This window comes from Pogoniulus pusillus, chromosome 16 (genome assembly GCF_015220805.1).
Source record: "Pogoniulus pusillus isolate bPogPus1 chromosome 16, bPogPus1.pri, whole genome shotgun sequence".
NCBI classification, from domain to species: domain Eukaryota; kingdom Metazoa; phylum Chordata; class Aves; order Piciformes; family Lybiidae; genus Pogoniulus; species Pogoniulus pusillus.
In genome coordinates, this window is record NC_087279.1 from 12615342 (window position 1) to 12628660 (window position 13319).

General features: G+C 39.5%; 1 protein-coding gene across 3 annotated transcripts in view; it reads left to right on the plus strand.

Moving 5' to 3' along the window:
* Window positions 1-12667, plus strand: part of STIMATE (STIM activating enhancer) — a 31509-nt gene extending 18842 nt beyond the window's left edge. For 2 of the 3 annotated variants that reach the window (XM_064156532.1, XM_064156535.1), the window contains exons 4-8: window positions 2117-2238; window positions 8248-8360; window positions 9269-9346; window positions 10188-10337; window positions 12039-12667. In XM_064156532.1, the coding sequence (XP_064012602.1) occupies window positions 2117-2238; window positions 8248-8360; window positions 9269-9346; window positions 10188-10337; window positions 12039-12155 (580 nt within the window). In that variant the 3' untranslated portion in view covers window positions 12156-12667. Of the gene's footprint in view, window positions 1-2116; window positions 2239-8247; window positions 8361-9268; window positions 9347-10187; window positions 10338-12021 lie in introns of all 3 variants that reach the window. The other variant, XM_064156533.1, reaches the window with a different exon arrangement.
* The last annotated feature ends 652 nt before the right edge of the window (window positions 12668-13319 follow it).

Sequence of the window (13319 nt, forward strand, 5' to 3'; positions counted from 1 at the left end):
GCTAAGCTTGTCAGTGTTTAAAATCAGAAATAACTTTGTCTTGAGTGCTGAGTTTTCAAAGTACAAGACTAATGCATGCTCTTTTAGGTGTCTTAATGTAGTGCACCTAACTTTGTTTGCAAACACTTGATGTAGGTGTCACATGACACAAAACAAGTCAGAGGGTGAAGCAGGGAACTGCTATTCAGTGTTCCCAGAATAACATAAAATACAGTGTGGAGCTGCATAGCTCCTCAGACTAGAATATCCTCCTTGTTAGCAGAAACAGCAGGGAGCGTTAACCAAGCTACTTACCCTTTCCTGGTTAAAAACGTGCAAGTGGGCCTGAAGTAGTGAGTTAAAAGCAGTGTTTCTGTCTGTGACTTTAATACTTTTACTCAGCAAATTCAATCATGGAGAGTTTTCTGTTCTTTCTTGTTTTGTAGCTTGTGCAGTATTTTCAGAACAAAGCCAGAAAATGTCGTGGTTCAGTTTGGGAAGAACTAGAATTGGAAGTTGCCATTTGTTAGCTTGGGAATGTTGTGCTGTAATGCAAGCAGATGTGTGATAATATCAAAGCTGATAAAACATCTGTTAAAACACCTCGACAGATTGGGTGTTGTTTGAAGAATTTTGAATAAAAAAAAAGGCAAACAACACTTGCAGTGAAGGGTGCTCAGCTGGCCATCTGTGCTACGCTGCGAAGTCTGTGGGAGCCTCCAACCTTTATACTTACTGAATTCTCAGCCAGATGCATTTATCCAGTAGTGGCAGCCCCTTGTTAGTGTTCGTGCTGGTGGAGCAGGGTTAATGCAGCACCGAGTCAGCGTATTGCCCACATGTAGTGAGCCTGATGTGTTGGGAATGCCAGGCATGCTTGGCCTGCCTGCCTGAATTCCGATTTGATGTGAAATAAGTGTCAGCCAGCTCCTCTTCTCCTTGCTCCCGGTCGTTGCCTTCCTGCTGCAGGCTTACAGCAGCCCCTTGTGGCCTTCAAATGACTTGTGTAGGCTTGGAATTGCTGATTTTTCCACTGCCAGACACCAACCCTTGCTTTTAATCTCTGTCGAATACGAAGATCATTCAAAATCTGATTTGACACAAAACTATTAGAAAACAACAGGTTTTTTGGAAAGTTTATGGATAGGTCTTGGCTGAAGCAAGGCTTGTCTGATTAATTTTTATTTTTGAGCTGCTCTTGGATGGGATTTTTAGGGTCAAAACAGCTTCTCCTTTACTGTTTTGAATGCTGGTGTTCTGTCTTTGCTTTCCACTTTCTGGTACTATTTTGCCCTTGTGGATTTGCCTGCAGCCAGCAGAAGTGCACAAGTCTCTGCTTTCCTATTTTCATCCCTGCAGATAAGTTCCTATAACCTAGAGTTCACCTTACATATTTGGAATTACCAAATAACAATCTCAGTAACAGGGGTTCGCTATGTGTTTTACAGCGGGTTCTTTCTCAACAGCTGTTCTGGTCAGCTAAAACTAGTGATAGTAAATAGACCAAACAGATATAGAAAATGCTCTGCATTTCAGCTGCACCATCTAATGAACCTAGGAATTATTTTGAAGTGCAAGAAATCACGCTTCTTCCTAACACTAAGCTGAAATTTAGCCTAGGTAATGACTAGACTGTCCAGACATAGTACTCCACTTAGCAAGAAAATCTGTCTAGTTGTGGTAGTTTTGCCTCTTGGAATTAAAGTCATTTCGGTTGGGTTTTTACTTTCCACTTCCCTGAGGTGTCTTTAAGAAAATGTGTGGGTTTTTTTTTTATTCCTTTTCTTTTTATTCCAAATACAGGTTTTCCATGCTGAGTAAACTGGGCAATGGTTAAAAGGAAATATGTTATTTAATTTAAAGGAATTCAATGAATATTAGAGTTTCTATAGAATCTGCATATACACACACCAGAGTGGAGCTGAGCTTTAAGGATAGCAACAAAATATTGAGACTTTTCTGAACTGTTTAAATTTTATACTAATTATGTAATTACAGAAGCAGGTAAATGATTATTCTTAAGACTCTGGCTTCTCAACATGCATACAGATCTTCTATCAATCATGGTGTTAAAATACATTGAACTTGTAGAAAATGGACCCTTGCTCCTCCTTTTCTTTCATGGTTTTCCTTTCAGGTACCTTATCAACTTCTTGCTAGATGCCACACTAGGGATGCTGTTAATCTACATCGGGATTCGGGCAGTCAGCAGCATTGTGGAGTGGCAGCAGTGGGAGTCCCTTCGCTTTGGAGAATATGGTAAATGTTCCTCTTCTTGCACTGAAAAGCTTTTTCAGGGTAGAGTCTCAGACTAGTTCAGCCAGTAGCTAGCCCATTTTAAAATCTTTATACAATGATTGTAGTGATCACTTCAATGCTTCACTTGCCATGAGGGTTCTTTCAAGTTGTGTATCTTGGCACACAGCTCCTCTTAGGAAGCTCAGAAAGTCTCTAAGCATTTAGTCGGTTTAGAACAACTGCTTGAATATCTGGGCTTTAGGAGTGATTGAACAAATTATGTTATTGGCTCGTTTCATGGAAAAAGCAGCATGACAATTTTACTTTGAAACGCTCTAAAATAAATGATTGCTGGGAGGTCATGTCTATTAAAGCTGTCACTGAACCACATGCCATTGTCTGAAGATATGGGTTAAGAGTTTTGCCAGCCCTCTAAAATAAACAACCACAAGCCTTGAGTGAAGGGAACGGCAAGAAGGACTTCTCCTTGACTAATAGTCACTCAAACTCCTGTATCGTTGATGGAAAATACATGTCTCTTGTACAGGCTAAGGGATAGATTTAGTGTTCACGTGAAGTTGTGGGATTTTACTGCCATTACAGTAGCCACAGAAGTGCACTGCTCTGCAGAAATCATGGATTTGCAGATAAGGTGGCATATCAGAGGTACTCAACATCAACATTTCATTCTGTTATCTTCAGATTGTGTTGTCTGGAGAACAGAAGATTTTTCTGTATAGATCCTAAAAACAAGTAAATCCAAAGCTCCTTGAAATAGGAATGGAAGAAGAGGTTGCTTTGTAAAGAGCGCTGTGGCTCTTCGTCAGAGGCACAAACAAAAATCCTATGGCTTGGGACAAAAAAAAATAATGTTTGTCTAAAAAAGTAAAAGCTTTGATAGCAATTCCATAATTATCAGTGGTAGGTGTTTTGGGGCTGGAGCTTTCTTCATTTTTAATGTTCCTAAGTGGCTGACAGTAAGAATAAATAAATAAAGGCTGTGCCAAGTAGAAGTATTTTAAAAGCTTGGGAAGTTTACAGTTAATTAGCATTAATTGCTATTTCTGGTAATGTCAGAAGTTTAAAATAGAGAAGTTGACAAGCATCTGTCTTAGGGGAAATAATTGCCTGTACCATTAGGGCATTTTTGTTAGATTTAAGGTGTATCTTTTAGGGCACAGTTTATGGCCATTTAAGCTGTATAAATCAGCATTGCCACAACCCTGTTTATCTGGCTTTTTTTTTCCCCATGTGTCATGGTGCAATATTTATTTTTTTTTCCCTTGGACTGGTGCACATCTGACTCTTCAGGGAACTGAATTGGAGCACTACACCATCAGAAAATTCATTCTGTGTAGAAGAGTAAATAGCTCCTCCAGATCAGTCCCCAGAATTGGGACTCTAAGTAAGCAGCAATGCCCAGGGAAGGAAAAAGGGCAAGGAAAGAGCTGTGGTATTGCCAAGCTACACATTCCGACTGAGCTTTGAGACCTGTTGCCCAAAGTCCCTCTTCCTGATGGCTGACCTGGCTTGTAGCCATTGAAAGATGTTTGAACAGCTTTCAGCCCATAATAAATTGCCTTTCCACTCACTCAGAGCAAAAAAACTTAGTTGGTTTATCTGTTACTGGCTTTTAAGTACTACTTATAATTGTATTTGACACAAGTGCATTTCTTCCTAATAACATTGTTTGTTTGTTTTAATGTGATCTCTTCCTCTCTCCCATTTTTACTGTCCTTTTAACATTAAATGGTCTGTATGGATTGGACAATGTGGGAAATGTATTTGTTCTCCTGAAATTTGTCTCTATCTCTTGCTAACTTCCAAACTGAACTTGTTTTTATTTTAGACAGTTATGAGGCACCTGTGGCTAGAGTAACTTAAACTCTTAAAATCAGCAAATGAATTTGTGTTCTGCTGCAGAGGTGGTCTGTGGCTGATCCAGTTTTGTGCTTTGGAGTTAAGACATCTGAAATATCTAAACTTGTACATCAAATATTTATTCTTTGTATGTAAGCAATGTATGCAATTTTATGAAAAGAACAATGCATATATAATTGGATAACAATTTAGTGTTAGCCAGATAGGATGAGGCCTTGAGAAATCTGGTCTAGTAGAAGATGTTCCTGCCCATGGCAGGGGGGTTGGAAGTATATGATCTTTAAGGTCTCCTCCAACCAAATCATTCTATGAATACAAATTTTTGTGTGCTTTCTTTTCTGTATCTTCATTAATCTGCTTTCCTGGCCTTACTGTGTTGGGTTTTCTTGATCAAGCTATTGTAAGAGCCATTGAAAAACATACTCTAAACCTGTGTTCCTGTTAATAGTGTGGGGGAGAACTAGAGAGCAGGTGGGAAGTTGTTGATAATAAGGCTTGTGCAGTAAGGTTGGATCCTGTGTAAGAAATCTGTGAGGAGGACAGGCTGTGCTGGATTGTTTGCTGCCCTCTTCTGTCAAACACTGCTGTTTCTGAAGCACAGTCACTCATATCGCCATTTGATTTAAAAATTCTCACTGTGACACAGAGAAACTAAGTTTTCATAAGATTGTTCCAAATAATCAAATTGAGTGGAAGAGGGGGACAAAGTGCATTCCTGTGGGGGTCACAAGTGTGTTTAAAGTTAGTATTTTGAAGTTAAATATGGATGTTTGACATGCATCAGTGGTAAGTTATTTGCTCTTTGAAAGGCACTGAAGATTTGTGGTATTTTATCTGAAGTAGTAAAGCCTTCATTTTGGAGATCAGTGTGATTTCAGTTTGTTTGTAAGTGTGAGTAAACAAACAAGCCCCCCCCCCCCCCCCCAAAAAAAAACCCCAAGTGTCATCTTGTGATTGAGTGATGTTGTTTGTGTTTCTAGAACCTAAATAATCATTTGTCTCAAGTTAATTCTCACTGTGAGCTCATTTCCCTTCTTAGCTCCATTACTTGATCCCTGGTGATTCATTACTTGAAGCTGTCACAAAAATAGCAGTGTCCTGCTGGTTTTAAAAGCCTCTTCTTTATATGGAGGGTAGTTTTTAAAAATAAATGCCTCAAGGAAAGAATGGATACCAACATGTCAGCATTGGTAAATGGTTGCTGTTTGTACAGCCAAACAGCACTGCATGCTGATTTACAACCAAAGTAGCACGATGCTCCCTTAAGGGCTTTTTTCTGTCTGAACTTTCAAGTTGATTAGATATGTCTTCATATTTACAGTTTTGTATTTTCAGATTCATTACATCAGCAGCTGGATTTTAATAGAAGTGCAGAATCAGTTAATGTATTTGAGTATATAAAGACAAGAAAGCCAGTCATGACCTGTACTGAAGAGAATGTTCCCTGTGCTCTCCTTCCCTTCTTGTGAGGCTACTTTAGCTTCTGTTCGTAGAAAACAGGTGACTAAATCCTTCTTGCTGACAATGAACTCTGTTGGAAACTAAAGCTTGCGATGGTCTCTTTGCTTGTCTTTGCTTCTCACATGGCAAAGCTTAAACATTTGTATTTGATGCATCTTTTTGCTCTAGCTCTTCATTTGTAGCTTGCAGAGCAGTTTGCTTTTAGCCATGTAGGGTAGTACTTTAACACCTTGGAGTAGTTCTGTAAGTTGGCAATTTGAGAAAATTAGTCAGGATTTGAAGAACAGAGTAGTTACAACACAGAGGAATCACAGGTATCTTTTTCAAGAGCTGCGCTCCCACACAGTGGCTGACAGCAGTAGCATGCCCTAGGATAGGCAAGCTCTTCAAAAAATGCTGCTGCAGTTGGCATTGCTGAGCATTCAGAGTTTTCCAGTTTCAGCCTTAATGTGTTTTGCTTGCAGTAACAATAGTTCTACTGATTTGATAGTTTGTCCTAGGCCTGTCATTCATACTCAAAAGGTGTAAAATCAGAGACTATCGGAGACTTTAGCAATGATAGTAGAGTTTTATGTCTGTCAACGCTAGATCGAAGTTCTGGTTTGAGTTTGTCTGCTCGATCTTTGTACGTACAAATGTCCCAGATGTTTTTGTTGTGCTGAGTTGTTAACCTCTGCTTTTCCCCATGAACTGCATAGTTTCTAAAACTGCAGAAAAAAAATATTCGATTGGAAAGGATCTCAAGAGGTCTTATAATCCAGCCTGTTGCTCAAAGCAGGGTTCACTTCAAAGCTAAAGCAGGTTTGTCAGGGCATGGTCCTGTCCACTTCTAAATTTATCCCTAGTGTGAGATTTAAGAACTCCTCTGAACAACATACTCCAGTGCTTAAACTCATTGTAAGCTTAAACATAAATTCATTGTAAAAGTTTGTCAGAATTGTTCCTCCAGCCATCCAGTTTGTAATTCCCCAGCTTTCCTACAAGGATTCTTTTGGGACACTATCAAAAGCCATGGTAAATTCTAAGTGGACAACATCACCATTCTCTCTGCTCATCATCAGAGCTGAAAGAGAATTTTGTAGATGCAGTAAGCCCTCAACTAGAATTTAATATACACAACTTCTAATTCAGCCTTGTACCAGAAAAAAAACCCTCCCAAATCAGCATCCCTCCCTGCAAGTATATCATGGAACAAAACAATCATTGGTGATAGTGCACAGCTCTCAATGCAGAGTTTTGCAGGTTTTGGAAGCACATAATCTCATATGACAGAGCTGAAATAGATGCAAAACTGCTATAGCTCTCTTTGCTGTTGGGAATTAAATACAGATTAGAATAGAGCTGGTAAGTTTCAGTGGTGAGTCTGTGACTAAGGCTGGATTGTTTTCTTTCTTTTTTCATATTTGGTAGTTAATGAAAAAGATGAGAGAAAGCTAATAAAAATGTAGAGTATAGAAATTAATCAATTTTAATTCTCAAGTCTGACTCAGACATTGTACTTTCAGAACAATCACAGTAGTTCAGCTTAGAAATACCCATATTTGCCTTTCAAATTGGCTCTGTTTGTTTTTTTCAACAGAAACCCTAAACTGCAAAACAGAATTGTTGAACTTGAGCACTTAAACCATTTTCCTCTTGGACTATTGAGTGTTGATCACTAGCTCTCTCCATAAAACTTGTTTAGTAGGAAGGTTTCTTTCTTGTGGACTCCAGTCTGATTTATCAGCTTCTCTTTGTAGCATTTGAGCAGCCAACAGTAAGTCTCAAGTCTATTACCAAGTATTAATACAGAAAGCCTTTCAGAAATGTTCCAGAAAAGGAAGTAGCTAGTGTCCATTATGCATTACAAATGCATAAAGGCATCTGGATTTCCACTGCCCATTATTCATCTCCAGGCTAAAAGTTTTATGCTGCCTTTGAAGATGCTGCAGAAGACTATCATGAAGACTAAAGAACTAACACCCTCTTCAGAGCTTCCCTTTGCTTTCCAGTGAAGTGATGCTTTAAGATCACAGGCAAAGCTTTTTCCTTTTTACACCTTTTTCCCCCTCTTCTTCCTTATGGAGTATAATAGTCTACGTAAGTTTTTGTGTTCATATATTTGTGATCATCATTCTGTACTGGCAGATAACACAATGCACTCAGGTTTACACTCTGCCACAAATGGGGTGCAGCAGAATTTTAAATCTATTTGGATTGAAACTGTGATCTTAATGTTTTGTTCATTTTTTTCATAGCAGCTCTTGGACTTGTTGCTTCAGCAATGATCAGTTAGTTATGGTAACTGCCTTTGTAGAAAGGAAGAATATGTTTGAGGTAGCCTGGGGAGAATAGCAGAAATCATCCCTTGGACTGAAGGGAAATATGTTTTCCCCAGCTGTGTTTCACTTAATGCTTCATGATAGAAGTTCAAAAATAATTTCATGACAACCAAATGTAAAACAACTAGCACCTGTCTTGTGTTCATCACATTATGTAGAACACTGAGCATTTAACCAGCATTTAACTGCTGAAGGAGGCAAAGCTCTTGTAATATTCAGTTTCTAACTGGGACATTTTGAAAGCTGAGGAAAGAGCAGTGCTAAGGAAATTGAAGAAGGCACTTTAAGAGGGTTGAGCCACCCTATGTTTTCTAATACTGCTTTTCTGCAACATTTGCATCTGCTGAACCTTCCTTCTTTCTTGCAGGTGACCCACTGCAGTGCAGTGCTTGGGTGGGCCAGTGTGCTCTGTACATAATGATCATGACATTTGAGAAAACCATCATCATTATAGTGCTGCTTATTCCTCAGTGGAAAGAGGTTTGTATTTTTTTAGCATCTTACAGACAAATTAATTTCAAGTGAAAGCTGTAAAGCAGTAACCTTCTAATAGCACTTACTGGTTTGGCTTGAGCAACATAACTGTCTGCAGTCAATGCTGTTAGCTCTGTGGTAGCTATGTGCTGTTTTATCCTGCTTGAGGTACTGCTAATGAGGCTTTCCAGTGGCCATTGCCAGGAATATAATTTTGCCTATCATATTTTGAAGGACTTTAGATGCTGCAATAAATTTTATTGTCTTCTTGTCTGAATGCTCTTGAAGCTACCGAGTGGTTCTTCCTTTCCTTAGTTCCTTCACCCATGCTTACAGCTATTTTGTAAACGTCTTGTTGTATTTTGAAGCATTTCCCTTACATGACCTCGTTGCTGGAACTAAACTGTAGAATTTCACATATCTGCAATGGATTAGTGAGGCCATTGCTGATGGCTAGATAAATGATTGTTGTGGTAGGCTTTGCACCGTAGCATTGTGCATGGTACTATAAGCCTATTAAAAACAGTTCCTCTTGTATGCTCTGGACTACTTTGGAAACTGTCTTTTCCTTACAAGTGTATTTTATGAAACTCTGCTTTGTTTAAATTTCATAATGATGGAACTTAAAACATGTTCCTGGGTTGCATGCAGCTCTGAAATGTTCGAGATGATATTAACACAGCTCTTCAGACTTCAGTAAACAAAACTGTCAGAGATAAGTTCCCTACCAGTCCCACTTACTTATCTGTGCTAATTTATAAGCTGTCCTAAACACTTTCCATTTATACAGAGCTGTGCTGTTTTGGTTCATACAAATAATTTCTGGAGCATTAGCTATTACTTGAACAATTGCACTTACCAGTACTGCTGTGTGCACGAGCTGCCATCATCTGAACTTCCTTTTCTTTCCACAGGTCGCTTTATTGAATCCTATAGAGAACCCCCAGCTGGAGCTGGCTATCGTCATGCTGATTGTGCCCTTCTTTGTTAACGTTAGTACAATGCACACTTCTGTGAGATGTTTGCTTGGGTGTCGTTCTGCCATTTATTAATTAACCTGAGTCCTTAATACAGAGTGTACCTTGGTGCTTAAGTAAATTGGTAAAGAAGAAGGGTGTTAAAGAATGGATAAAATGTCTGGATAGGTTTCTTTCACAAAGCTGAAATCCATACTGAGATGAGTAACCAGGCTCATGAGAGGTGCAGAAATGTCTCATAGACTTCTTTGGGCTGATGACTTCAGTAAATTTGATGTAATACTGAAATAGAAGCTATAAAATGCAGTGAAATTTGCTTTAGGAAGCATTTGGTCTAAGGACAGAAGTATCCTATGTCTGACCATAGCTCATAGTGGCTGGCCTGTGAAGGAGCAGAGGAAGACAGCGAGTGTGCAATCATCCTTCCCAAAGTATACTCCTTCCAGTAATCTGACATTTAGGGACTAGAGCCAGAGATGGTGGGTGTCCTTGCCTCTAATAGCTGCTGGTGGGTTTTTATTTTCCTTATTTGTTCAAGCATGGGTTTTATACTTTGAGAACTGGAAGTCTTTTGCACTAAGATGTCTTCCTCAACGAATCACATTTCTGTGTGAAGAGTTAACACATGATTGCACTGAATAGCAGCTACTTTTCTTATTTTCTGCTGTTCTACAAAGGTCTGAAGTAGCTGTGTCCTATGATAAGCCACATGACTGTTTGCTTATACAGGATTTACCTGTTTGGCCAGTTCAGAATTACTGCCAGTTCTGTCCAAATACCGACTGAATCAAATGACAAAATGAGGATATGCCCTGTGAGGAAAATGGAACTGTAACTCCCCCCTTCTCTTTAACAGGCATTGATGTTCTGGGTGGTAGATAATTTTCTTATGAAGAAAGGGAAGACAAAAGCTAAGCTTGAAGAAAAGGATGCAGGCCAAGATTCAAGAAATGGAAGCAAAGTCCGATACAGGAGAGCAGCATCACATGAAGAGTCAGAGTCAGAAGTAAGTAGAGTTAGAAATGCAACATCAGTCCACTTCATCTTTCATGCCGTTGACTTTACTGTAACACTGTCAACCTGGTTTTGATTTTCTTCACATACATCTCCAACAGTATCTCCTGGCATTTGCAATTGAAAAACAGTTGAACATAAGGCACTGTTGCACCACTCATTGTAGTCAATTTCTGTCCATATGGGCAGGAAGACATAATAATATACTTAAATATCACAGGTGAGCTGTTGCTAATGCTTCTGAAAAAAAAATCAGACAGTACAGAACTAACAGCCAATTCTAATTGCAAGCAGAGTTAATACCTTAAGGTGAGAGGAAGCTGGTGGAGTGTGATGGTTTGGGTGTTCCCCGCCCCCCCACACTTGAGAAATCACCCAGACTAGACTCAGCCGGCTCTGGAAATACAAATGAAGCTTAAATCTACAGCTAGCACAATATACAAGCAGATACTTACAGCATATACAGTTATATACAGAAGTATACAAGGTAAAAAGGTAATACAGAAACACAACTCCCCTCCCAGAAACCTGAGTCCCCAGGAGGGGCTCTCAACCGCCCCTTCACCTTCCTCCTACCCCTCTCATACTTACTCCAGTCCCAAGGAAGAAGAGAGGTTCAAAAGCAAAGTGGGTTAGCCCAAAATGGAAGGTGAGGTTAGAGAGAAGCAGCTCAGCCAGCAGCCCAAGCGAGAGTGGTGCCAAGTGTGTGTTATCTGATGTTTTTATTTCTTGTTCCTATACATCTCAGCAAGCCTATGAGCGAAGTAGACATCACCATTGTTTTCTTTCTAGTTCTTCTCCCCAAAACATTCTAGCTAGCTCCAAACTAGCACATGGAGGCAACTGATTTTCAAGAACTATTTACATCCTTGCTTCAGCATACTTTTAGTCTAAATTATATGAATTGGACAGTCTCAGTTCACCTGGAGCATGGGTGTAGGATCACAGCTTGTTAGTGTAGAACAACTGTTAAGCCTTGGGCACAAACTGCCTGAGGCAGTGTGATCCTGAACATTGTGCAAGAGAGAAGAATGAGAACTTGCAGATTAGAAGAAGCAAGGAAACAGGACCTTGTTATCTGAGTATGGTGAGACTGTTGCTCCACGGGAACCAGACGTGGCAGACAGATTATAGATTAGAAGAAAAGACAACTTTTTGCATGATAAAATGACGAATCAACAAGTAAAGCTTTAAGCCAAGATAGTGTATGTATCCCTGTGTGCTACCTAGTGAAATTGGAACTTCAAGCTGTCTCCCCGTCCTTCAGTCGCAGCACATGGGCGGTAGCTTTGAAGGTAAGGTGGTTTAGCTTTGGTTGGTCTATGTAACTTTCCTGTTGGTGTAAAACAGCTGCCACGTTACCAGTGTGGTAGGCAGCTTCTGTGTGCTGTCTGATTCTAACAGCAGGGCTGCCTTCACAGTTCTGCAGGTGCTAGGATCAACTCTTCAGGCTTAGAGTCAGGGATGCAGTAGAGACAAATATACATGCTTCCCAGTTTACTGGAGGTTCCAGGTAGGATAGGGGAAGTTTTTTGATGGTACTGGCAATAAATCCAAATTTTGTCCTGTAAGCACTTCCTTGAGCAAATAATGAGGCTCTTTGCAAGCACTAAAAAAGGAAAATCTTAGCATTAGAGTGAAGAAAGAGTGTGGCTTTGATCCATGTCACTCTGAAGCTGTGATTTCTTTTTAGATCCTTATTTCAGCAGATGATGAGATGGAGGAATCAGACGCTGAAGAAGACCTACATAGACTAACCAATTTAAAGCCCATTAAGAAAAAGAAGCATCGCTTTGGTCTGCCTGTATGACACATTCCCTGACCTGTGCATTTGCAGGTTTCATGGCAAAAACTTCAGTCAGTGGGTTTTGCTGTTGCAGTTGCATCTCCCTTTTCATACAAACTGACTCAAAAGCAAGGTCTACCAACAGAATGCAAAAGGTTGAAAGACTTCCAGAAGTTCAGTTGCACTACAGACACACTGACCAATTATGCAAGAATGTCTTGTCACCACCTGTGAAGACACCACGGCTGAGGACTGCGTATCTGACCTTTCAGAGAAGATCCTAGGAAACAGGGCAATCCTTCACTTGTGGTTACTGGTGATACAGATTGAGATGTTCTCACCAAGGCACCAGAGTAAGCTACATTAAAGGAGTGTGTTTTATTACTAAAACTGGCTTTTGCAGCATAATTCCTAGAGCAGAACAGTTATGGTTACAAGCTGTAACTTAATGTTATTTTTTTAAGTACCAATGTTTACTTGCTACCAGGTACCTATGGAACTAATAGGTGGAATAAAGAGTTGGGTTTTTTTTTTAAGTCCAAGTCTCCTCAAATCTATTTGACTATTTTATATTTAAGTTATATTTTCATACAGTTGTATTTAAAAATTTGCTTTGTTCGAAAAAAAGGGTGAAAATTCCCTTTTTTGTGCAGAACAGGTCAAAAGATTTGTGGTGAAAATCTTATTGGTCCTTGTGTTCTGGTTTAAGACAAAGGGATTGTAAAGGGAAAAGCTCTCTATCACTGCTGAAGTCACCAAATATCACTCCAAATGCAGTCCTAAGCGTGCTTTTGAGCACAGAATTTGGAAATACCTTTCTTTATCAGGAGATTGTGTTTGCATATTTGACAAACGTGCACTTTAGTGTATAACGAAAACCTGTTAAGTTGCTACTTTGTGACATTAATATCTATGAGTGACTCGAATTATTTCTGTTTCTGCAAGTCTCTTGTGCATACCTCTCAAAAGAGAGAACGTTTCTTATAGTCTTCCTTCTACAGGGCCATGATCCGATGGAAGCAATTGTGCTACAACTGCAAATTGCTCTATCCTTTGATTTTTTGTTGGCAAAGTAATCTTCTATTTAGTGTGCTTTAAAAACAAAGAAGATTTCTCCTATTTAATTTCCAGAAAGTTTGTTTACCCTTTAGCATTAAAAAACTGAAACACCAGAACCCCAAGAGGTAT